General features: G+C 51.2%; 1 protein-coding gene across 1 annotated transcript in view; it reads right to left on the reverse strand.

Annotated features, from left to right (window-relative positions):
• MMP17 (matrix metallopeptidase 17 (membrane-inserted)) overlaps positions 1-20,604 on the reverse strand; it is a gene marked incomplete at its 5' end in the record, with an annotated part of 20,842 nt that extends 238 nt beyond the window's left edge. The window contains 9 exons of the mRNA XM_010179230.1: positions 1-92; positions 1,247-1,504; positions 3,576-3,728; positions 7,229-7,311; positions 9,387-9,486; positions 9,621-9,797; positions 11,434-11,717; positions 18,855-18,981; positions 20,472-20,604. Of these exons, the coding sequence (XP_010177532.1) occupies positions 1-92; positions 1,247-1,504; positions 3,576-3,728; positions 7,229-7,311; positions 9,387-9,486; positions 9,621-9,797; positions 11,434-11,717; positions 18,855-18,981; positions 20,472-20,604 (1,407 nt within the window). The remainder of the gene's footprint in view (positions 93-1,246; positions 1,505-3,575; positions 3,729-7,228; positions 7,312-9,386; positions 9,487-9,620; positions 9,798-11,433; positions 11,718-18,854; positions 18,982-20,471) is intronic.
• Between the last annotated feature and the right edge of the window lie 2,531 nt (positions 20,605-23,135).

Below are 23,135 nucleotides of genomic sequence, written 5' to 3' on the forward strand. Positions count from 1 at the left end.
TCTGGCGATGGACTGGGGGTAACCGGGCTGCGCCTCCAGCTCACTGTCCAGCACTTTCCAGTACTCCTTGCCCCTGAAGAAGTAGCTGGCACCTGCCAAGAGACAAAAACCCAAAGGCACAGTGAGTGGCGATGGTTGTTCTCGGGGTGGAAAGGGCACAGGAACACTTGGAGCAGCAGAGGAGCACTCCCACCCCAGCCGAGTCCCGGGCAGCAAAGGCACAAGCGATACCACAAGTGATACCACTGCTTATTTGCAGTGCCCTCTTTCACTGCAGGAGCACAGCGGCTGCTGGGATGCTCTGTCCTGCTAAACAGAACTCATTTTCTATTGAGTGATTTGACTTTTCAGCTCAGTCTTTTCTAAGTGGCTGAACTTGCTGGAAACCAGCAGCGTGGTTTTGCAGACAGTGTGAACTGATAAGCTCAAGGCCAAGTGTCTCACCATGGGTGCTGTGTCTGCGCCTATGGGGAAGAGAGGATCCAAACCTGCCCAACGAGGTATTGCATCCCACACATGGCATACTCAGTGTAAAGCCCAGGGATCACCAGGGTCTCGAAGAAGACCACTCTGAACTGGGAGGCTGTGAATTCTCCATGCTCCTGGAGGACTCCTGCCTGTGTGAACGGCCGGTTGCTCTCAACAGCTTCAGGCATTCAGTCTGAAAAGCCTCTGGAAATGTCCCTGCCCTCTGCCTGCTTTATGGGCTGCTATTACACTGTTAGGTCGCTGGTAAATAAAACCTGGAAGTGCCGCTTTGCTGTGAGTGAATTGCTCGTCTTAAACATCTCCTGTGACTAAATTTCTGTGGTCTTTTCAGGGAGAAGAAGCCACTGGGAAATCTCATCCCTGAAAAATACGTCGTAACCCTGGGGAAAGCGTCTCCTTTAAAGATATTTTCTGTCCACGTCCTCATATATCTAGCTAAAAATCCAGTGACAGCAAACTCAGTGAGGAGCAAATAGGCACAAATTAGGATAAAAATCACTGCAAAGCAGCATCAACTGTGTTTTTATGATAAAATCAATTATTAGGCCCCCTGGATATTTTTGTTGCGCGCTTGAAAGTACAAAGTGTGGGCAGCTCTGACTCTGAGTCTCCTGCCCCTTCAGCTTCCAGAGCTGTCATCCTATCTGGGGCTGAGCAGTTCGTGTCACAGCAGAAGGGGCTGGAGCTCAAGTGCAAGTGAAGCACTGGTTCTTCCTCTTCCTTGTGTTTTTTGTTTCAGACCTGCATATGGACTCACCGTCTGACCACCTCATGGCATCATCTAAAGGTCTCGGTATTCCCTTCCACAGGCTGGCCTCCGAAGGGTACCCGGGGTCCATCCTCCGCTCGTGGTCGTCGTAGCGCCAGTAGAGATTGTCCTTAAAGAAGTAAGTCTTGTCATTGTGGGCCCAGCAGAAGGCAGCGTCGACCCCTCCCGGTGGCAGGCCGAAGTCTGAGATCGGCCGCGGGTATCCTTCCTCCACGTTATTGTCCTTGAAGACCCAGTATCTGTCTCCTGCAGAAAGAAGCACAGAGCAAAATCACCTTTGGTTCACAGCCGAAAGCAGCATTCCCCTGCAGATTTGGGTCGTTATCTATTGCTGTGGTGATGCTCAGGACAGAGCTCTTGGCATGGAGGCACGGGGACAGGAAGGTGGCAGCGCAGTGGGGAACCTCAGCCTTTGAATAGCTGCTTTTACTGTGTCAGGTTCTCCATGGAGCATAGCCCCGGCTGCAGGCGTGATGGTCCTGGGACATGAACACAGCATCAGTGCAGCCATCATCTCCATGCATTTGGTGGTGGTATTTGGTTTTCTGCCCCTTTGATTCCTGTCTGATATCCAGCTGCAATAAGTTACATGCAGCTTTCGTGGACAAATTGAGTGCTATCTGCCTGCTAATGGACCCCTGAGGAGCAAGGCATGGTCCCACTTGGGAAGAGAAATCGCCAGGCTTTTGAGAGCCAGCGGGCTGAAGGAGCTGTGGGTTTTAAGAGATGCAAGGAGGATGCACAGGGGATGGGCAAATCCCATCTGAGCAGCTCACTGCTCTTCAGGTGTCCTGCACAGCCACCTCCCAGCCCTACCCTGGGCAGGAGAGAACTGTCAATATGTTTTGGTTTGCGTTTGTTTTCAGATAAAAACCAAGCATGACATGGCATGGTCCATGGCAGAACAGGAATACAAGGTTCCTACACAATCCTTAACCCCTGGGATGGTCTTTCTGTGTGTGCGATGTCTCTTCGGGGACCTGCAGTGTCCTTCTGGGTATCACTCAACCTGCTTTAAAGATCAGGCTTTTTCCTCCTTTGATTTTCTAGAGAGTCTGAAGAGGCACTTAAATACATGGCCATGTATCAGCAGCAGGACCTTAGAGGCCGGGGTAATTTGTGTGCTTTGGTTTCTGTCCAGGGATCAATGAAACAGCGCTGGAGGGAGAGAACGAGACAGTGTTTTATAGCTGGAAAGAAAATCCCGAATTTAATTTCAGGAGCTAGGCAGAACTAACACACACATCATGTGTGACCGTGGAGCGCTGTGCCTTCCAGGGACAAGACCCCAGCTGTGGCACAGCTGTAATTTCGGCCGTGCAGGCCAAACGTAGCCAAGAGGAGCCCCTGGCCCTGGCTGCAGGGGGTCTGTGTGTCCCCTGTGAGGAGGGAAGAGGGGAAGGAAGGGAGCGGGTGCCATGGGGGTCTGCAGACTTTGGGGGTCTGGTGCTGGGCATAGGGGCTGGCCCCATTCCCTCCGCATTAGCAGAAAAGCAGAGCACGCTGCACCTCAGAGGATGCAGGAGCACACACGGGACATAACCCATTCCTGCAGCCTTGCTGGGGGATCCAAAACCCGACTACGGTTTTCAGAAGTGCTTGGTTCAGCGCTGCTGGAACCGATAACTACACCAATCTTGGAGCAGAACGGTCGGGAGGCAAGAAGCAATGGAGGGCTGGGATGCATTTAGCTCCTTTCCGAAACAGGAGGTGGTGCCTGCTGGGGACGTGGGTGACGTTCAGCACATGGGTAATGTCTAACCAGCATGGGCAGACGGTTTGTGGGGCACTTGGACATTTGTATAGGGACCGAGAGCTGATCTCTTTCCTCCAGCTCTTCTGAAAAAAACTTGCAGGTTGTAAGGAGAGGATTGTACCACTTATTTCAAGAAAGAAATACAGTAACAGATATATAATCAGTAAAACCAAGCTCTTCAGGTTTCATTTTTGTCCCCTCTGCTGCTGCTTCTCCTCTCAGCAGCGAATACTGAAGGGAGAGAAGGCTGAAGAAGGCACGCAAAACCTGTAAAGTGTGGCTGTGGGTGGTTCTACCTCATTCTCTTAAAGCTAAGACTTCAGTTAGATTTGGCTGAAGGTTTTCTCCAATGACACTGCCCTCATTTTCTGGGAAACATGACTACTTTTTGCTCCCTACAGGCTGGTGTGTCCTGGCCTTGGATGTGAGCAGCAGCTTTGTCCCTGCCCTGGGAGATGCTCAGAGGCCGGCACTGGCATCTCCTGCCTGCAGGGGAGGTCAAACGGTCCCTTGGCACCATGGAGACACCCGTGCTGCCTCCAGCACTGCCATCGCTCTCACCTTTGAAGAAGACGATCTTGTGGTCGCTGGTCCTCTCGTAGACCGCGTCCAGGCTGTCCAGGTTGAGCGGCAAGCCCCGCCAGAAGCGGTGGATCTGAGCCGGCTGGAGGGAGACCAAGTGCTTATTGCGAGTCAGTCTCCAGAAGTACTTGCCTGGAGGAACAGACTGGACATTACTGGAGCACACTGCAACCCCCCCTTCACCAGGGAAACGGGCACGGGGCGGCAGTGGAAAGCAAAGCGCGTGAGATGGGAGCGGTGAGTTAGAGGCGTCCCCTTTTTTGGGATCAAAATAATCCTCTGGACACGGCCCTGGGGTCGTTGTGCTCCTGGCCGCAGTGTGAAGCCTCACTACTGAGCCGGAGCAGGCAAGAGGAGCCTCTCATCTCCTCCCTTGCTGCTCTGCATGGGACCTGAGAGCTGCTGGGACCAGGCTGGGGTGAAGCCACAGCAGCACCAGCAGCTGAAACATCCCCATTTGTCCTGCCCTGGCACACTGCCCCGCTTGCATGTTTAGAAATGTGTGCGAAGTTACAATGAAACATGGAAATATCAGATTATTTCTTTAAAATTAAGAAAGGGAGTAAGAAAATAAAGGTGGAGAAAAGGCCATTAATAAGACAGGAAGCGCTACGGGGGAAGGAGGCACAATTAAGGACTTGGGGACCATCTAGAGGTGCAGGGTAAGCGGGACCATGGTTCTGGGGTGCTCTGTAAGCAAGCACCTACAGCAGCATGGCCTCAGATAGAAAAGGGTTTTTTTGGGGTATTTCTGGAATATTGTGAGTAATGGAAAAGGAAGCAGGTTTGGCCTCTGGGGGAAGGATGCCAGACTTCCTCCTGCCAAAGGAGGCCTACGTGGGTTTCCCAAGGAGCCTTAATGATTTTAGGGGCAACTCCAAACCCAGCTCTGCGCTGTCTCAGGGGTTCTCAGCCTGAGATTTCGCTGTGTTTTCCCCAGAGAGCCCCATGCGGTGAGCAAGGTGTCCAAGAGACAGCGGTCGACTTTGTCTCCTGTTTGTTACTGCCTGTTGGAAATTATTGCATCTTATTTACATCTGCTCTGGCGTGGATTCCCAAGGGGGGATAAAAACCAGAAACCAAAGATGCACCCTTCAGATTTGTATTCACAACACTCAGCCCTTTCTTTCTCCAGAGCCGGCAGATTGTGACACCATCTTTTAAAATTTTATGGAAATTGGATCTTAGCCTAATAATGCAGGAGGCGAAACTCTAACACTTAAACATCTGCAGAGAGGGGGTTTTATTCTAATTATAAGGATTTATATCATATTCTGGTTCTTCTGCTCCAGTTTGCATATTTGCTCTATCTGACTGAAACCCACAAATGAATAATACATTCAAATGCGGTAGGAATTGCCATAATTACAGATTCTTTTTTAAGAATATTTTAGAAAATAGGATTCGAATTTGGTGGCCATTGTACAATGGTGGAAACACATGTAATTAAAGAAAGATGATCTCTGCATCTCTAATTAGCGAGGCGCTAGACAAAGCCAGATTTTCACTTTTTAAACAAAAAATACAGCTCAACATCATTCCCTTTTGGTAGACGAGTGTCTGGACCTCAGGGTGTCCTGGACCCATTTGAGGCAAGGAGGGGAACCCCAGCGCTTTTGGTGTTTCAACCCTTTGCCAGCGATGGGCTTGGTGGGTGTGCAGCTACAGCAAGCGAGCTGTAAATCTACCCTTGAAGTCAAGCTGTTGGTCACTGTGGTTGTTGCCTTGGTAAACTATCAGGAAAAAGCAAAATGCAGCAGCAATGAAGCAGCACGACGGCCTTGGTTTGCCCATGCCCGTGTTTTGGCCTGCTCACCAAACTGCTGCGGTTGCTGGGACCATCACCAGCCAAAGCCAGATCCATGGGGGAATCGCTGCCATTAGCATGCAGGAATATAATAATAATAACAACAAAAATCTCGTGTTTGTTTAAGAAGCTTAATTTAAAACCACCCGCCAAGCTGGCAGACTGAGCAGGATGAAAGCCAAGTGTGAAGTCGTTGCTGTCCCGAGCGTCTCTTTTCGTACGGATGATGGGTTGAGGCGATTGCTTTCTGTAACACCGGGTGTTTTGGACCCCGCTGTGCACCACGCTCTCCGTGCTCTGGCTGCCTGTGACAGGACTGCTGCCCACACCATGCAGGGACACACAGTTGCCTTAAAACCTAAATCAAAGCCAGCAGCGTTTCCGAAGCGTGGAGAACCCACCATCGCTTCGGGACAAGGAGCCCTGGGGAGCTGTGGTCCTGGTGTCTTGTGGTCTGAGGCTGCTCTCTGGGAGGGAACCAGCTGGACCAGCTCAGCACAAAACCTCCATCGATGGAGGGAGCCCCTTAAAATCCTGCCCAAGGGGCTGTGTCCCTGCTCCTTGGTGCCCAGGACAGTTTGGTGGCAGCGATGGGGGCTCCGGAGGCAGCCGTGCAGCTGGGACCCACTGACACTGTGCTCTTTACATCTGCATTTTGGCCCACAATAAATATATCCGAAAATAGACATCGAGATGGATTTCTCTTTGCTTTCCATCTTTTTTTTTTTAATCCTCTGAAAGACAGCCATTTATCCTGGACACCAGTTCTTGCCTCTTATTTTCTCTTCTTCACTGTGGCTTTTTGGAGCCCGCATCTGAACAAATACCACAGGGAACAGCCTCCGTATTGTGCTCCTCTGAGGGCACGGACAACATCGAATTCTCTGGGACCCTTTTGCTGCTCCTTCCTGCGACCCAGGACTCGCGCTGCGATACCCAGACGGGTTACGTGTGCCTGGACACTGCTCCTCTTCCCTGGGGGAGACGCTTCTGCTGCCCTGCTTTGGGGTGGCCAAATGGTGGCCATGGGTGGCCAGAAGTGCCAAGTGGGCATTTTTACATCTTAGAAAGATGGGAAACAAAGCCCATAAAGTCCAACCTACGGGCTCTGTACAGCTGAGAAGACACCCATGGGATCCCCGTCACCAGCCAGACACCCCGGTGTTTGCTGACACAGGACCAGACGGCTCTGCAATAGCACACGGTGTCTTGGGTGACACACAGCAAGCAGCATTGGGGAAGGTGAAGCACAGGAGGAAAGGAAAGTTGGGGGCATCCAGGAAAAAAGCAGTGGAGAACTGTTCCTTCTCTGCTCATCCTTGGTTGGACCCAGGTTTCAACTTGGACAGTGCAAATACCAGATCTTAGCGCTCCACTCGGGCAGCACGGTGCAATGGATCGGTGCTGCACGGTACAAAGTGCTGTGCTGATTGTCACCAGCCTGGCCACTGCAGAGGGAAGCGTTAAACCCCGGGACGTGCCATGGGGACACAGCTGTCCTGCTGTCAGGACACACATCCCTCGGGCACCACACCAGCTGTGCACCACGCTGACACTATTGGGCGGCGGGTTTGCCTCCAATGGTCTCTGCTAGACCCCCCACCTTCTTGTGCCACCAGTCCCACAGGTTCATAATGCTCTGGGTTAAAGAGCATCCGTTTTTATCATGTTAAAGTAAATTGTGTTTCAGTTTCACTGAAACCCAGAGCCAACTTATCCTCAGCACCCACCCCATCCTGTCCGACACTGCCTCTGCAGTGCTGTGCTGTCACACAGATGCCACCGCAGGTGACACAGGCGGTGACCACTGGAGGTGGGCGCTCACCTTTGAAGAAGAAAGCCTCTCCCCGGATCTGGGCCACGGCATCGAAGTGGGTGTTGCATCTGTTGGGCACGTCCCGCCTCAGCCTGTGGAGAGATGCCCGGGTGAGCACAGCCCTGGCGGGTGACACGGGGCTGTGTGTCCCCTGGTGCCCCCACCCCATGGACCGCATCTCCCCTGCCCCCAGTGTCCCCAGGGCAAGACCACAGGCTGCATCCATCTGTTGTTCCTCATGCTCAGATCCTGCATGGGGGTTTCCAAGGCGGCTTTAGGCGGACACACTCCCACAGACCACAGCTAGGAGTCATGTTGGGACACGCTCCACACCCACCAGTTAGCGTAACTGGTGAGGGCTGCGCCGGCTGCCCGCTCCCTGCTGGCACGGCTGCCCCTGGGCAGCAGGACACGTGATGGACAAGAGCCAGGCAGCATCTCGCTCCAGCGGCTGGGGACATCGCTGCTCTGAGGCTGAGCTCCGAAATGCCAGTGGGAGGTGACACAGCTGCAAAGCAGAGAGACCAAGCGCGGGGGGACAATGCCACACACGAGATGATGCCACACAGTACCTGGTGAAAACCACCTGGCAAGGCACAGCTGAGATACTGAGCTGCTTTGAACAAGGAGGGTAGAAAAGGCACAGGCTATGAGCGACCGAAAGAGCTCCGAAGCCCACGTGAGAAATGGTGCTTGGTGGAGGAGAAGGAGAAGATGCTGGGATCGTGCACAGAAAAGCTGCTGTGGGTGACAGGGAAGCATGGATCTCATCTGCTGATAGAAGAGTTGTGCTGGGCTGCCAGCCCCAGCTTCACAGCCCTCTTTGGTCACAAAATGACGGATCTGGAGGTGAGCCCCATCCACCCTCCCAGTCATAAATGGGGCAGGAAGAAGGGGTTGGCACAAAGAAGTTTCCTGCTGCTGGTGTGAGACGATGGCCTCCTACAGCAGCAGGGAGAAACACTCTCATGTCTCTAGGTCAAAGCATGGTCTGTGGACAGGCTCTGTTAGAAGATACATGGGAAGAGGGATAACTAATGGCATGCAGCATGTTCAGGGACAAGGGTCCCTTAGAAGGGACCTTTCTGCAACCCCGGAAGCTGGGACACCTCCACCAGGACAGCACCTCTGTACTGCGGGTGTCACACCGAGCAGGGCACAGTGGGGTGAAGAAAAAGTGACTGCAGCACAGCGGTATTTTCTGAAGATTAGCTTCCTCTTGGCCCCGTTACTGTAGGATCTGGTTGTTCATGCTTCAGTGCTGTCATCCCCTCCTTGCAGATGGGGCATTTGGGCAAAGTGACTTCCTCAAGGTGACACGGGGCAGACCGGGTGACGCTGTCCTGCTCCATCTCTTGCTCTCACTTGGGGCGCTCCTGGTATTTGTCAAAAAGTGCGTGACCATGAACTCCTGTTGTTCTGTTCAGTGTCTCCTCTTCTCTTAACTGTCCTCCCGCCCTGGCAGCAAAACAATTTGGTAACTCCAACGTTTATTAATGAGCTAAATCCAGAGCTTCCCTTAACGAGGGCACACTGGTTGCTTGATGACACTCAGCGTAAGGCGTCCTCTGCCAGTGCAGACCTGCGTTGGAGTCAGGCTATCGGTCCACTTGTTCCAATATTCAGCCCCCCAGGTACATTAGGGAGTTGCTCACCGTGGAAAGATTGAGGTAAGTTGTGCTTGCACAAATCAGGGTACTGCAGAGGAAGCCTGATTAAAATTTCAGCAAGGATGAGTTCACCTGAGGGTGATGGGGACACATTTCCATTAACACGAGCAAAATGTTGAGTCTTAGGGAAATGCAAAGCATTCCAAGACGATACAGAATTTCTGGACTTGCCTTGAATAATAAAAATCAGCTAAGGGATAAATAGTGATTGTCAGCTGTTCCTGCACTCAACCACTTGGTCTGTGGGCTGGCTGGGCAGTCTCCACACACATTGCTTGAGAAAACCAGCAGCGTTTGCAGGAGCTGGTGAGGAGAGGAGAGGAAGAAGGGGCACTCTGTGTGTCTGTGTGTGTGTGCTTACCCGAATACAAGAGCTCCAGGAGGAAATGGTGAAACCAGAGCACGCAGGCAGACACTGATGCTTAAGTAGAGCTTCACGACTACGTGTCCTTTGCAGAAACATTAGCAAAGGCTGCAAGGGAATAAACTCGACTTACGGGACAGTGGAGCGGTTCTCTGGCAGCTCTGGCAGGACAGGATGGTCATCGGTTTTGCTTACTTCAGGCTTGGCTGTGGGGGACACGGATTCCCTGACTCCTATGTGCAAAGACAAAGCAGCAGTGGTGGGGAACACCGACCTCCCCACCAGCTCCACACACCCTAGGAAACAGCTTTTCCTGTGCGCCCCATGGCAGAAATGGGACGCAGATGGGAGAGGAGCACAAACTTACCATAGAGTTGCCAGATTCGGACTTTGTCCTCGTAGGGAAGGTCGTACTTCAGAGGATCTCCCACCGGACCCTGGTAGTAGGGTCTCATGATAGACTCTATGGCAGAGATGTGGGTCAAGCCAATGGCGTGGCCAAACTCATGGACGGCTACAGCGAACAGGTCCATCCCGTGAGCGTCTGGAAATAAAGAACAAATGGCAGGAACAGTCATGGCTCGGGGGAGCCCCACGTCCCCTGAACCGCGGCTGGGGCCAAAGGGGATGTCACGAAGCAGCGGCTGTGGCTGATTCTGCACAGTCCTTGGTGCTCCCCGCTGGTCCTGGGGTGTGAGGGGGGTATTTTTGCTGAATTCTGCTTTTTCCTCGATGACTATTATTTGCAGTGTCTGTAAACAGCCAGGATTTTTATAACCTGTGCTGTTTTCCCCGGCACGAGGAGAGAACAAGACATATGCTTTCTGACATTTTAATGCCAAACGGACAACCTTGGGGATATTTTTATATCGCCTACCAAGCTGTTATTTTTGAATCCCTAGGGAGAACAAAATAAATAAAAGATGAAGTTCAGGTAGCTCCGAGACCTCCAAAATAGAGGGCAGCTTTCTCACCGCCGGGATCATCCCCTGGTCCCTTGGCGATGCTTGGAGGGATCCTCCCTGCGGGGCCGCTGGGTCCGAGCCCACTCCTCCACATGAACCAGTTTCACAATGAGCGATCCCCACCACCAGCTACAAAAGGGCCCTCACTCCTTCCCTCATCACCTAACGCATCTGCCACGGCAAATACCGAACCTCAGCGCTTGCCTCTGCCCTGTGCGTCCGCAGAGCAGAGCTGCAGCTTTTTGTCCTTCCCCATAGGAGACGTGGGTGGGTTGGGGCTGCACAGCGGCGTGAACCACAGAGCAGGGTGAACCCTGCAGAATCGGCCAGTCCAGACCTTTAGCCTTAACCCCAGAGCTCCCAGCACGTCTGGTACCGCGCCTGGCCATGGACACAGCAGGGATGGATGGAGGTCAATGGTGGGAAGGGAAGGGTGGGGAGAAAGGAGGTATTAGATGATAGCAGACAATTAGATCTAAACAAAACTGTTAAGCTGAGGCAGCAGGAGCCTGCGGGGAGGCTGGCAGAGGAGGTGGCGTGACAAGGAAATCAGCAACTGGTGACTGCAGAGGAGATCCTCTGTCTAAACAGTCCTGACTGTTCTGGGGACCTGAACCCCACAGATGGCCTGTGCAGCTGAGGAACACTTGCTTGTCAAAGTCCCTCTGCTTATTAAAACCATTTTAGCCAGATAAGAGGAAATAAAAGGAAAAAAACCCAAAATTGTAACTTGTAATCATCCTGATGTCAGGTAATGGACATGAGGTGACAGAAAAAACCTAGCACTCATGGTGGCTTTTTCCTGCAGACCACAGAGCCCTTGTTGGTCAGCTCAGCCTATAAATATGCCTCAAACATAGGAAACAGGGACGTGTGGCAATGAAGCCCAAGTCAGAGAACACAGTCCCCATCCAAGAGCTCCAACAGCCGCACACCCAATGTGTGACCTTCCCAGAAGATACGGGGACCGGGGTGGGCAATGGGGAGCTCTGCAATGGCCGATACGATGGGGAGAAACATGGGAAGGTCACCAGGGCTTCCAGGAACAGGAAAGCTCCTCGGTGTTGGCTGCTATTGCTCGCTAGCAAGGGAGGGAACCAGAAGAAGGGCTTGGGATCCCCAAACCTGGGTAAAGGCGTAGCAGAGGCTAAACCACCATGAAGGAGGGAAGCTGGAGCTCATGCATTTGGCTGCAGCTTTCCCACCCCAACCTACCCGACGATCGGAAGGTCCAAAACTCATCATCGTCAAAATGCGTGTCCCCTGCCGTGTGGTGGTCTCCGGGGAAGAAGGCGTGTGCCACGGTGCCGCCAGGCCCATCAAAGGGGTAGCCGTCGTTGTGATCCGCCTTGGAGAAGTCTATCTGGATGTCGGCGTTGCTGCCTGCCACCTCGTGGAAGTTGAGCGGGGTGATGTCGCTCCACACCTTCAGGGCGTAGTACATCAGGGCTCGCACCGTGTCGTGGCCCAGCTGGGACTCTTTCGGGAAGGTGCGAACCCTGAAATGGAGATGGCAAAGAAGAGGCTGGGTCAATGGCATGGAAGATCTCTGAGGACCACCAGGAAGGGCTCTGCGGGTGCCTTGAGCGTTGCAGAGGCCCGGCGAGGAGCTCGTAGTGCTCCTTCAACGTGCCTTAACACCCTCCATAGATGTGTCTTTCAGCCTCTGAATCACTTCTGTTGCAGAGTTGTTAGGGTTTCAGAGTTTGGGTCCTCTGGAAATACCGAGCCAGTTTTTCCCACCAGTTTGTGAAGCATCCCAGGGGTGTGAAACACAACAGGTTGTGAACCCTGGTACCCCCTGCCCCTGCTGTACCAGGGGGCTCAGTCTTGAGCCACACTTCACACACAAACTGCTGCTCACACCCAGGACCATGACCCTTGCCCAGCCCTGGCAGTGCCAACGCCATCAATCCCTTTCCAGAGCGTGCCCATTCTTTTTTTCAAGCTCCCTTTCAGATCTGTTGACAGTCACTTTCTCAACACTTATTCACTCCAAGTGCAACCCAAATATACAGAGATTATTGACTCCTGAAGCCTTTGCACCGCACACGGGCCCATCAGTTTTCCTGCGGGCCATTGCTCATTCTTATTACACGCACACGGAAATCCAGTATGGATTTGTTGCCTCCATATATTTCCCAGCACGTCTGCTGGAGGTATAAAAAATATACTCCAAAACCAGTGCACTGCCAGCAATCTCTGAGGCTGCACTCTGTGACAAGGAGGAAGAGAAAGGATGCATTTTATGCAAATGGCATTCGAAACACCTCCGCAGCCCACTGCCTGCAGGAGATGGGTGCTGTAGTGGAGAAGCTCTTGCCTTATGACCTGGTTTGAGCTAAACAGAACTAATTTTCTATTTAGTGATTTTACTTTTCAGCTCAGTCTCCTTTAAGTGGCTGAATTATCTGAAAGCAGCAGCATGTTTTCCAGTATGTGCTGCTCAACGATAAGCTCAAGGCCACTGTCTCACCGTGGGTGCTGTGTCTGCGCCTACAGGAGGAGCAGACCCAAACCTGCCCAACGAGGTATTGCATCCCACACACGGCACACTCAGTGGAAAGCCCAGGGATCACCAGGGTCTGGACCCTTCCAGCTTGGACCCTTCTCCTTCCCTCTCCACCCCTGCAATGGCCCAAGGCCCAGCAGACCCTGCTGCTTCAGCTGCCTCTGATCCTGAGCCCTGTGTTCCTGCATCAGCTCCCACTGCTGCTGGGTCTGCACTGGGACTTTTCCAGTGCTTCCAGAGCCTCTGGTGACATCATCGTCAATGGGGAGGATTTTATATTGGTTTTGCAGATATATTTGTACATGTCTGTATATATTCCATTATTTTCCTATTTACATTATTATCCTGTAGCATTAGTATCATTGTTTCATTCAATCTGTTGGTTTTCTAAGTCTCTCTCCCTTCTTCTCTTTTCTCTTCCCTTCTGGGGAGTGCAGAGGGGTTCACAGAGAGCGTCTGTCCAGGATTTAGTGGCCAGCCCAGCCCTAAAGCACGACACCTTGCTTCTTGGTAGAAAAAGCACTGATAAACAGGGGCTTACACCACTTCCATGCCCATCACGGGCTGTGGTGATTCCCCTGTATCAGCACAGCATCCCTTGGTCCCCAGCTCTGGAGGAGAAACCGGGGGGACACAGCCGTGTGCTGGTGTTTGCAGCTTTGAGATTCAAACCTCCCTTTAGTTCAGGGCTGGAATGAAGAAAAGTCAATGTTTCCTCTACAGTTAAACCTCGAAAAAGAATCCCTAATGTTGTTGGTTTAATAGAGGGGGTGACAAGGCAAAGGTGCAACGAGGCACCTTGGCTTCTGAAAGAGTACATTTAGATAATCTTCCACTGACAATTCTGACAAAAATAAACAAGTCCAGGAAAATGTACTGTTGACCGAGTAATTATTGACAAAACCAATTCTGCTGGAAAATTTCTGGCCAGCTTTACCCGGGTAATAACGGATATTTCATTTCTTGTGTACCAGCACACCAACCAAAGTTCATGTTTGTTCATGAAAAATTCATATCTTGACAGATTTTTAAAGGCTGAAGCAACAATTATGATCACCTCACTTGTCCTCCTGCACAGACGGGAGAGCATCGCTCAGTATTGCACCGCTCCCCAGCACCAGGGCCAAGTAATGACCTGACTAAACCCCTAGAGGTAATTACAGGTGTCAGAAAGGGATGTCGCATCACTCTAGCTCTTTTTACAAGTAGTAATTTGGGAGACACCATGGATCAGTGAAGGGGAGCAGGGATGACTTGCTGACTGACTTGGATGCTCTTTGCTTGCAGAAATATTTGCATACATCCCATCCCTCAGAGACACAGCCCAAGGTTGGTACCACCTCCTGACCGGGCAAAACTGGGGAGGGTTAAATCCAGGATGGAACAAAAAGAGGCTCATGAGAAAAATCAGAAATCCCACTAACATTTTACCTGAAGAGCTTGGGAACCCCATCATCATTGTCATCAATCACTTGTATCTACACCTCTGCTATCTCAAAACTATTCTGGGCAGAGAATGACCTTATCTACTAAACTTAATGAGCTAGCATCCATGTAGCATCAGATAATCGTGGGACTTCAAACAAAACACATTTGTAAAGGAGACGACAATGGAGGTACAAACGGTATTGAGCATGGGCTTAGAAAACACAATTTTCAGGCAATTTTTAACTTACAGAAGAGACTATGGATGAGGTAAACCTCAGATTTCCAGATATTCTTTAACTCAGCTCACCTCCACAACACTCCCCTGAAGTCAGGGAACCCCTTGGCTGCTTTAATCTCTGCTGAACAAGTCATTATATGTGGAAAACACAGCATGCTAATCCAGGAATTATGGCCAGTCTCCAAGATCTTGATGCCTATGACAGGGACTCAGATTGGGGGACATTATCCAGTTCCCTCCTCAAGCCCCACTGACTGCATCAGCTGCTTTCCCATCCCTTCCCTTCCAGCTGTAGAATGAGGAAAATGAATCTGATCTCCCATGTAAAAGGATGGAGGCTGAAAAGCCCCGTTTACAGAGACAAACATTATTAACATTCATCCCAGCCTCAGACTCCAGAAGAATTAGATTAAGGCAGAAACAGTATCAATACTTATTTTTCTTCTTATAAAAGGTCCTGCACCTCTGAGCTGACCCATATTTTATTAGCATGCTGCAAGCGTAAGTGAAAAATTTCCCCTTTATTCATTACCACCATTATTTTTCAAGAGAATCCCATCAGGGTTTTTCAATTCAGCATCCGATTTGATTGCCTGAGCGCTGCTAATTGTTTTCAGCGAGATTAGGAGAAGCCTATTATGCCGATAGGATGCTCACCGGCCTTGCGTTACCCAGCTCCACTGAGAAGCAGGCACATTTCTAACATCATGCAGATGCACACAGGACTAAGCAAGCTTCCTCCCGTCTTGATTATTGTTATTTGTAGTGAATGGTGCTTAGGTACCCAGAGAGCAGTGCTCCTTCTCCTTGGATGTTAATGCCAACTGAGGCTCCCCTTACAGAGCTCCACATGCAGGCAAAAGCCCAATGGGAGTAAATGGAGAGAAACCTCTGCTCCAGCCGGCCCCTGCCACAACACCGGGAAGTGATGGGGACAGGGCTGCCCCGTCTCCCTCCAGCCACGCTCTGGGGACACCCCGAGGAACGCCTGTCCCCATGAGGATGGGGTCGTGCAAGCCAGCACCAGCTGAAACAGCGGCTGCTGAGCAGAACATGGTCGTGAGCAGCACAACGGGATGCCCAGGAGAACAGCTCTGTCCTGCTTGAAAGGCACCACCATGCAGACAAATGGAAGCTGAGTTTCACCAGGCTGCTTCCAGTGCTCCACACAGCCCCTGGGTCCCCTTCCTTTGCCTGTCCCATCCTCAAGAGATCTGGGGTCTAAGCTTGTTAACAAATAAAGGCCAGACAAGGCTGGTCTGTCTCTGTCTGCTATGGAGGGGCACCTGCACCAATGGTTCTTTTGATTTCTGGGTTCCTTTTTGTCCTCCCAAAGACAAAATTGAAAGAGTATTAGTGATGTATGAGAAATCAATTGCCGGTTAATGAAAGCACTGCTTCACCTTCTGCGGCCCTGAAGCCACAGAGAAATAAAATAAATGCTGATAACTACCAAATGCAGCAGGCTACAGATTGCCTGATAAACCCAAATTGATTTTTCAGGGTGGGAGGGTGGGAAGAAGGGACAGTTCAAAGGGTGGATGCTTGCTCAGTGACAAAGGTGCTTTCCCAGCCACCCGGAGCCATGGCACAGCAGCCCTGACCTGGTGCTACACCGGCACGGCTGCAACACTGCAATGCCATAGGAGGAAAGGAGCAGGGGTGTTTGCACCCTCCTTCACTTTTCAAAAATGACTGAGCGTTTTGGGGTGATCATCCTTCTCCTGCCCTTTAATACACACACACAGCACCCTGCAGCCCGGCAATGGTGCCAGCATGGGAGTAACCCATCCTGGGGGGAAGAGGTGGGTGAAATCAAATCTCACAGCCGGTTTCTGGGGCTGCAAGAGGCCCAGCTGCTCTGAGGAGAGCTTTTGGAGTGGGACCTCTGCGCTTCACCACCCACCCCAGCCATCATATCCCATGCTGTGGCTGTGCTGGCAGCGGATGCCAATGTGGCAGCTGCCTGCACTCTGCTCCAGGCGCCTGGGGCTTTTACTATGAGGGTCCCAGTTGCGTGTGATGGGTGCGTTATGACAGCCCTAAAGCAGCTCCACACCGGGTGGTGACACTCCTGTCTGCCACAGGTATCAGTGGGTACGGCTGGGCTTGGGCTGGGAGGTCCCCACCGCAGGATGCCACCGATTAGAGGAGGAAAGCAGGAGGACTGGGTGCATTGTGGGGATGGGAGCAGGATAGTGGGGGCTGCCGCCCCTCCGTGCCTTGGTAAATGCATCTCTCGGCTCAGGTGGTGGCACAGCTCTGCTGCAGGTGGCTCAGGATGCTGATGATGGACGGTGACTGACGGATGTCTCTGCTCCCCTGCCGCCTGCATCAGCTCCAGCCCCGGCACCCCATGTCCTGAGCAGCGCGGTTTCGAAGACTTCGCAGCTTTGATGGAGCGGCACCAGGGACTCGTCCTTAACTGAAGATGGATGAAAGTCAGCTCCAGTTTGGCAGCGGGCTGAGATATCAGCAAGAAAAAAACCTGGGGAATTCAGAAAGCTGGGCTTTGGCAGCTTCCCCCTGCCCCAGGCAGTTTAAAGCACAGAGAGAGGTGGCATGGCCCTCACGCTGCATTCCCCATGGCTGCAAGGAGACTGTGAGCACCCGGGAAGAGACGGAGACACATCCACCAGCTGTCAACTCATCTTCTGCAGGGCATAACCAGAAGCAATAAAGCAAAACTAGCAAAGGAAAAAGCAGGCTGCAAAAGCGAGGGGAACAGCGCTGCGGGCAGCTCCCGATGCTGACGCCAGCAGAGGGCATCCGCAGCACACCGCTCCCCAAACCCCGCACCCCGAACCCGTCCCGCCGCCGCCACCTCGGCTTATGAGTGTCCGGGTACCTGCGTACAATGCAGGAAAAATAAAGTAATAATATAAAAAAAAATACCATGAAAAGATTTCTATCCTGGAAAGTGCCCATGGAGATGAGGCACAGAAGACTGCGTGTGTCTGATGCTGCACTGGGGTGCTCTGGTGCTGTACCAGGGTGCTCTGAGGCTGCACTGGGATGCTCTGATTCTGTGCCAGGATGCAGCCTATGCTGTTCTGCTCCCTGAGCCCTCCAGTCCCACAGGCTGGCTGTACCGAAGGGTAAATAGAAGCAGCCTGAGCAATCTGCATGCCTATTTTAGAATTTTGCTTGGCAAATGCTGCCTTCTCCACCAGTGCAGGTGCCTATCCCAGGATCATCCTCTCATACAGCTCTGCTCACCTTTTTATTGCAGCCGTGCAATTGTTCCGGTTTTTCTTCAATTTTTAAATGCATGGCATGCTAGAATTTGGTTTTGTTTTCCTTTTTTAAATCCTCAATCAATGTGTAACAGGTAAGCGTGTACAACTTTACGTCTCTATTGGCAGATTTTCATGGCGGTTTCAAACAAAGCTGTTTTGATCTCAAGTGTTGGATGTAAATACTATGCTGGAGTTTCTATAACGCTATAGCCTTCTGTTGGCTTACACAACCACCAGTTATAAAATACAGCCCTTTCTTGAACAAAAGCCAAGATCTTGAAAAAGACCAAAGAATAAAAAGCAGAAATGAGTTTATCGGGAGATGGAATTTTTATACGGCATATATAAAAGTGTCTCAGACCTAAACCCCAATTTATGGCAATGTTTGCCACAGCATCGCAGCTTCCGAGGGGGTGGAGGGGGACGACCCTGGGGCTGTGTTCACCAGCACAGCCCGATCCCATTTCCCCTCCTTGCTTTGCTCCAGCCTGGTGGGACCTGCAGGACATCAGGGCAGGTTTTATCACTTCACCCAAAGGGATTGTTTCCTCCCTGAAATACCAAGTTTATTCCTCTCACCCATCAAGACAGGGGGACAAGGCTTTTATAGCATGGGTCACCTCACTACAAGAAGCTGCCCATCAGCCAAAATCGTTCCTTACTGAAACCTCAGAGGGATGTGCTGGAACATGGACCAAATCCCTGGTAGCGCCATGGTTTCAACGCGTGTCAACAGCGACAGCCAAACTGAGGTTTGTTACTGCACTGGGAGGTAGACTTGCTCGGGGGACCATGTCAGGATCAAAGAGAAGCTCGTTATTATTAATGAGCTCTCTCCACAGCATCCACGTGTGTTTTCAGGGGAGTACGAGTGCTTCATGGTGCTCCCCTTTCTTGGAGGAGCAATCGCTGCAGCACACGGTGTTTGAGGGAGGGAAAACGAGTCCCAAAAAGCACAAGTCTTGGTGGGAACAGGGATCAGCTTGTTTGCCAGCCCTGACCTGCAATGAGACTGCAGGGTCTCTGAAAGCTGGACTTGAACTTCTGCATGCTGCAGGTTTAGAGTGACCCACACACATCAAGGGAAAGATCCTCCCTTGTGGCAAGGACATGTTTTAGCACATCCCCCTGAAACTCAACACAGAGCCATATTTAGCCCAGGTCTGTGTGAAATCAGCCCTTCCCTGCAGCATTTCAACAGGGGAGGATGAATCCCTACCTCCAAGACAAGTTCCTTTTGCTCCATTTGGTGATGGCCTGGATATATCGCTTCCTCCTGCTCTCTGCGGCAGGGAGGTCGGGCAGGGAGCAGCGCGGGGTCTTCATCAGCTCCAGCGTGGCTTCGTCTAGGGATAGGAAAAAATAAGAGAAACTACGGGAATGGTGGGTTAAGAAATCCCAGGGGAACACGGAGATGGGAAGGGAGGTGCTGAGGATGCAGCAGTGGGGCACAAGGCAGTGCCGGGAGTCTGATGGTGCTGGCCCCAGCATCGCCCATGGCCCCAGCATCGCCCATTATTTTGTTTTAAACTGCTGAATTTACCATTATTGCCCTGGCAAAGCAGGGAGATGTTCACATGTAAATAAACTCTATCTCTGTTCAGCTAGGAGCTCATTTTGAAAACGTTCATATTCCTTATTTATTTTTAAAACTAAATGAAAGCTTAAAGCCCTGTTCTCATCTGCCAAAAGGCAGACAAGTTGTTCATTTACCCATTTTCCTTGCTGGCTTTACCTCTTTACTTAAACACGTTGTTTTCAGGCGCAAACCCATGTCCACGACCTGCCCCAGGCAGCCCCCCAGGCCCATCTAAAACACCCTCCCCAAAAATGAAATGCAAACCCATTTAAAAGGCCGTCCTTGCTCCTGGGCCTCCTGCAGCTTGTGATGAGATAGGAGAAAAATAATTGCATGCACTCAATTAAGAGCAGGGAGGGAAGGTCCCAGGGATGGGATGTGCCCAGCAGAGCTGCTCTGTGGGACCAGGGCGGGCTGCAGGGGCACTGGGACAGACAGAGACCGGCCAGCTAATTAGCAGCACCTCATTAATTGTGTCAGGGCAGCGGAAACAAGCCGGCCACACGGCAGGAGGGGAGGAGAGCAGACAGGCACCCTTCTGAGGGCCGGGACAGTGCTGGCTTCCTCCTTCCCTCCATGAGGACACTGAGAGCAGCGACCCCAGCCATGCCAGGGCTGTCCCTCCCAGCCAGACGTGGCTGCCACATCAGGCAGGAGCCACTCATGGCCCTGTCGCTGCTGGGGACACCCGCTCGGGTGGCCAGAGGTGATTTGGGGTGTATGGAGCCACTGCAGCCTGGTGAGAGCCTGGAGACCCCCACCAGCTCTGCAGGCACCATGGGAGGAGCGAGTGGTGCCGGGCAGCATCTTCCTCCTTGCCCTGCGCTGAAGAAACCAGAGTATCTACATATACAAATTAGGAGGCTTAATCAAGACTTTTGTTCAACTCAAATTGATGCTGCAATTAAGGCTTTGAACAGAACGAACTATCAGCCTTAGTTTCTCTGTCTTCTTTATCTTATTTTTTTCAATTTTTCATTTTTTTGAGCACACCAAGAGCTATTTTAAGCTGTTTTAAGCATGACGGGAACCCCAAGGGTGTGTGGGCCCGGTGAAATAATTGCTTGCCTCAGGTTCTTGAAAGCACAAGGCAACAAAGCACCTGAGCCATGTAATTACTCTTACAGCTGCAAACGGGGCTGTACCTTACATCCACGTGAGCTTTTCCTGGACACGATGCTACTCCACTACTCAGCCCCAGGTCCCCTCTCCTCCCCATCCCTGCACCAGAGAGGAGAGGGCTCCTCAGCCACTGACCTAGGACCCCTGTCGCCTCCAGCCCCCCAAAGCGCTGCATGGCAGTGATGGCCTTGGTGAGCTCCTCCTGTGTCTGGAGTTTTCCTGTGACGGGATCCGGAGGAGGCAGGTACCCAAATTTCATCAGCCAGTCCTGTGAAACAAGGAGAAGGGTGGGTGAGAGAAGGAAAGGAAAGAAATACAGATGCAGGGAAAGATGCTCCCGTCCGTTCTGCTTGGAAATGCTTTTCCCATTTACATGTTTATACCCAGCTTCCCCACCGAGCTGCGTGGTCTCTGCTAACAAATGGATGTGTCAGGACGGGTTTGTACACATCGCTTCAGAAATGGGATCTGGCCACCTTCACACGTTCCAAGGGTGACATCTCATTTTCCCACCCAGCTGAGAGGGACCCGGTGGCCGTCACCCTCCTATCGTGGCAGGGACTTGGGAGCAGAGGAAAACCCTGCAACAGCCTTCCCCTAAAATCTGGCCCATGCCAAAAAGTCATTCCTGGTGATGGATGGCCCTCATCATTTAAAATAAAATACATAAATGGATTTTTTTAAAAAACACTAAGAAAACCCCACTGATGATGGCAGCAGGTTTCTCAATTTTGTATAATTTCTTCAAGGGGATAAATCAGCAGAGTCAGTGCCAGGACTGGGTTACTGGTGAAGCTGCAACCTCAGTCATCCACAGCCCCCAGAAGGGCTGACTGATTTATTTAAGAAGATAAATAAATGGCTTTATTCTCCGTGCCCTCCTCTCCAGCATGTCCACAAGCCCTGCTTTAACCATCTCGCCACCTCAAAGCATTTCGAGCCAGCTGTGGGTATTTCTAACACCAGAAGGCAGTGAGGACCTGTGAAACACCCACACATCCCTCTTTGCCACAGCCTAAGCAAGCATGGCCACATCCAGTGATCCCCTGCCACGGGCACCTCAGGACCACAGTTTGATAGGAATTTGTGTCTCAAAGAACAATGCATTTTAATGAAGATCATTCTCTTCTTCTTTTCAGCCTCAAACTGATGGGAAAAGTGCCACAAATTTCCTTACACTTGTTTTTGAAACATCTGGTGAATTTTCTTTCTAAATCCTCTCTTGCCTTCCTTCTTCTTCCCCTCCTCTACCTCAGCAGGAGGATCAGTAAAGGATAACACCACCACACGCAGGGAATGCCATAAACACCCACCCTCTACTTTCGTTATCTGTACCAAAGAACCATCGATCTATTGAACCTCTGATATCGACCTGGACTTCCACTGCGGTCAATGCACCACGGATTTGTTGTGGTCAGATGAGCACCAAAAGTCAGCACCCACCTATTGCTGCAACCTGAATGTCTCATAGCTTGGTGTCACCTGCAGCAGTCACCCCAGACACCACAGCACCCCCAGCCCAATTAGGCGGTTCCACTGGCAATTTGCTTCCCTCCTCGCTCTCCTTCACAGTTGCTTTATTTTATCAGCATTGTGTGTTATCGCAGGCAGAGAAAGCAGCTCATCTGGTCATTTCATGTTAATGCAACAGCACAACTCCACTAGCCACCACCTTGCTCGCACGCCAGCATTGCCCTCGCCATCGGGATGAAGGCCAGGCCAGGCACTCCCTCCTTTTCTCCTTGCTCCTGTTTGTCCCGTGCACAGCAAAAACATTTGTGGCAGAAATTAGAGACACAATTCGCCCCTGATCGCTTGTGAGGAATCGGCTGTGACACAGAGCTCGGCAGCCGGCCCATCAATTGCAGAGGATGGTGGGGTTTAATTTGGTTTCTTCCCCAGCCATGGGGATGGTGCCATTTATCCTCTAATGACAGCAGAGCCGGTGCTATGCCAGAGACGTGAATAACTCGGCTTTGCTTTGGAGATGGAGGTGGCAGCAAAAGGCTGAGGAAAGCAAATGCAGTGAGGTCCAGCACAGGTCCTGCTGCTCTGCTCCCTTCCTTAACCTAAAGGGGCAGAAAAAGCACAAACACAAGGGGACACCCCAGAGCCAACGGGGAATCCTTAAAGAAAAGATGGAAGGAACAGGCAGATACCACAATAAACCTGATCTACCTTGCAAGCACTGAGTTTGGGTTCTGGCTGGTGTCCTCTCTCCTTGTAAGCAAAGCTGACACTGAATATTGAAGCTTCACATTCCACCTTTGCTGTGGCAGAAGATTTCATTAGGGAAAATGCAGCTGGAGCTGGAGACGAGCAAGACCAGCAGGAACTGTCTGGCTAATTATCTGTGCGCCCTGTGAAAGCTTCTCAGATATCTTCTTGTCCTTAATTAGGACAAAAGGTAAACTCAGACTTCCATAAATGAAAAATATGAAAACATTTTCCACTGAGATAACTTCAACACGTCCTCTTCTTATTTCCAACTTTTTTTTTAATACAAAAAGCTTTTTTCCCCACAACTTGCAGTAGCTTAAAATGTTTAAATGAAATAGTGATTTGAGCTGAATGCTAAAATTCTCTGAAAGTATTTCTTGCCTGAGTTGGCACAATAAAAACTTTTCCTTAAAAATGTGCTGCGCTAAATGAATTGACCTAATCCCATGAGAAGATTCAGCTTCAACAACTCCCTACTTTAAACGGGAAAAAATTGCTTCACCAAGAACTTCAGACTGATCCAACATCTGACCTTCCTCCAGCTCTGAGATGAGCTGGGAATGAGTGTGGCTGCACAAG

Source organism: Mesitornis unicolor, unplaced genomic scaffold (genome assembly GCF_000695765.1).
Source record: "Mesitornis unicolor isolate BGI_N332 unplaced genomic scaffold, ASM69576v1 scaffold25032, whole genome shotgun sequence".
NCBI lineage: Eukaryota > Metazoa > Chordata > Aves > Mesitornithiformes > Mesitornithidae > Mesitornis > Mesitornis unicolor.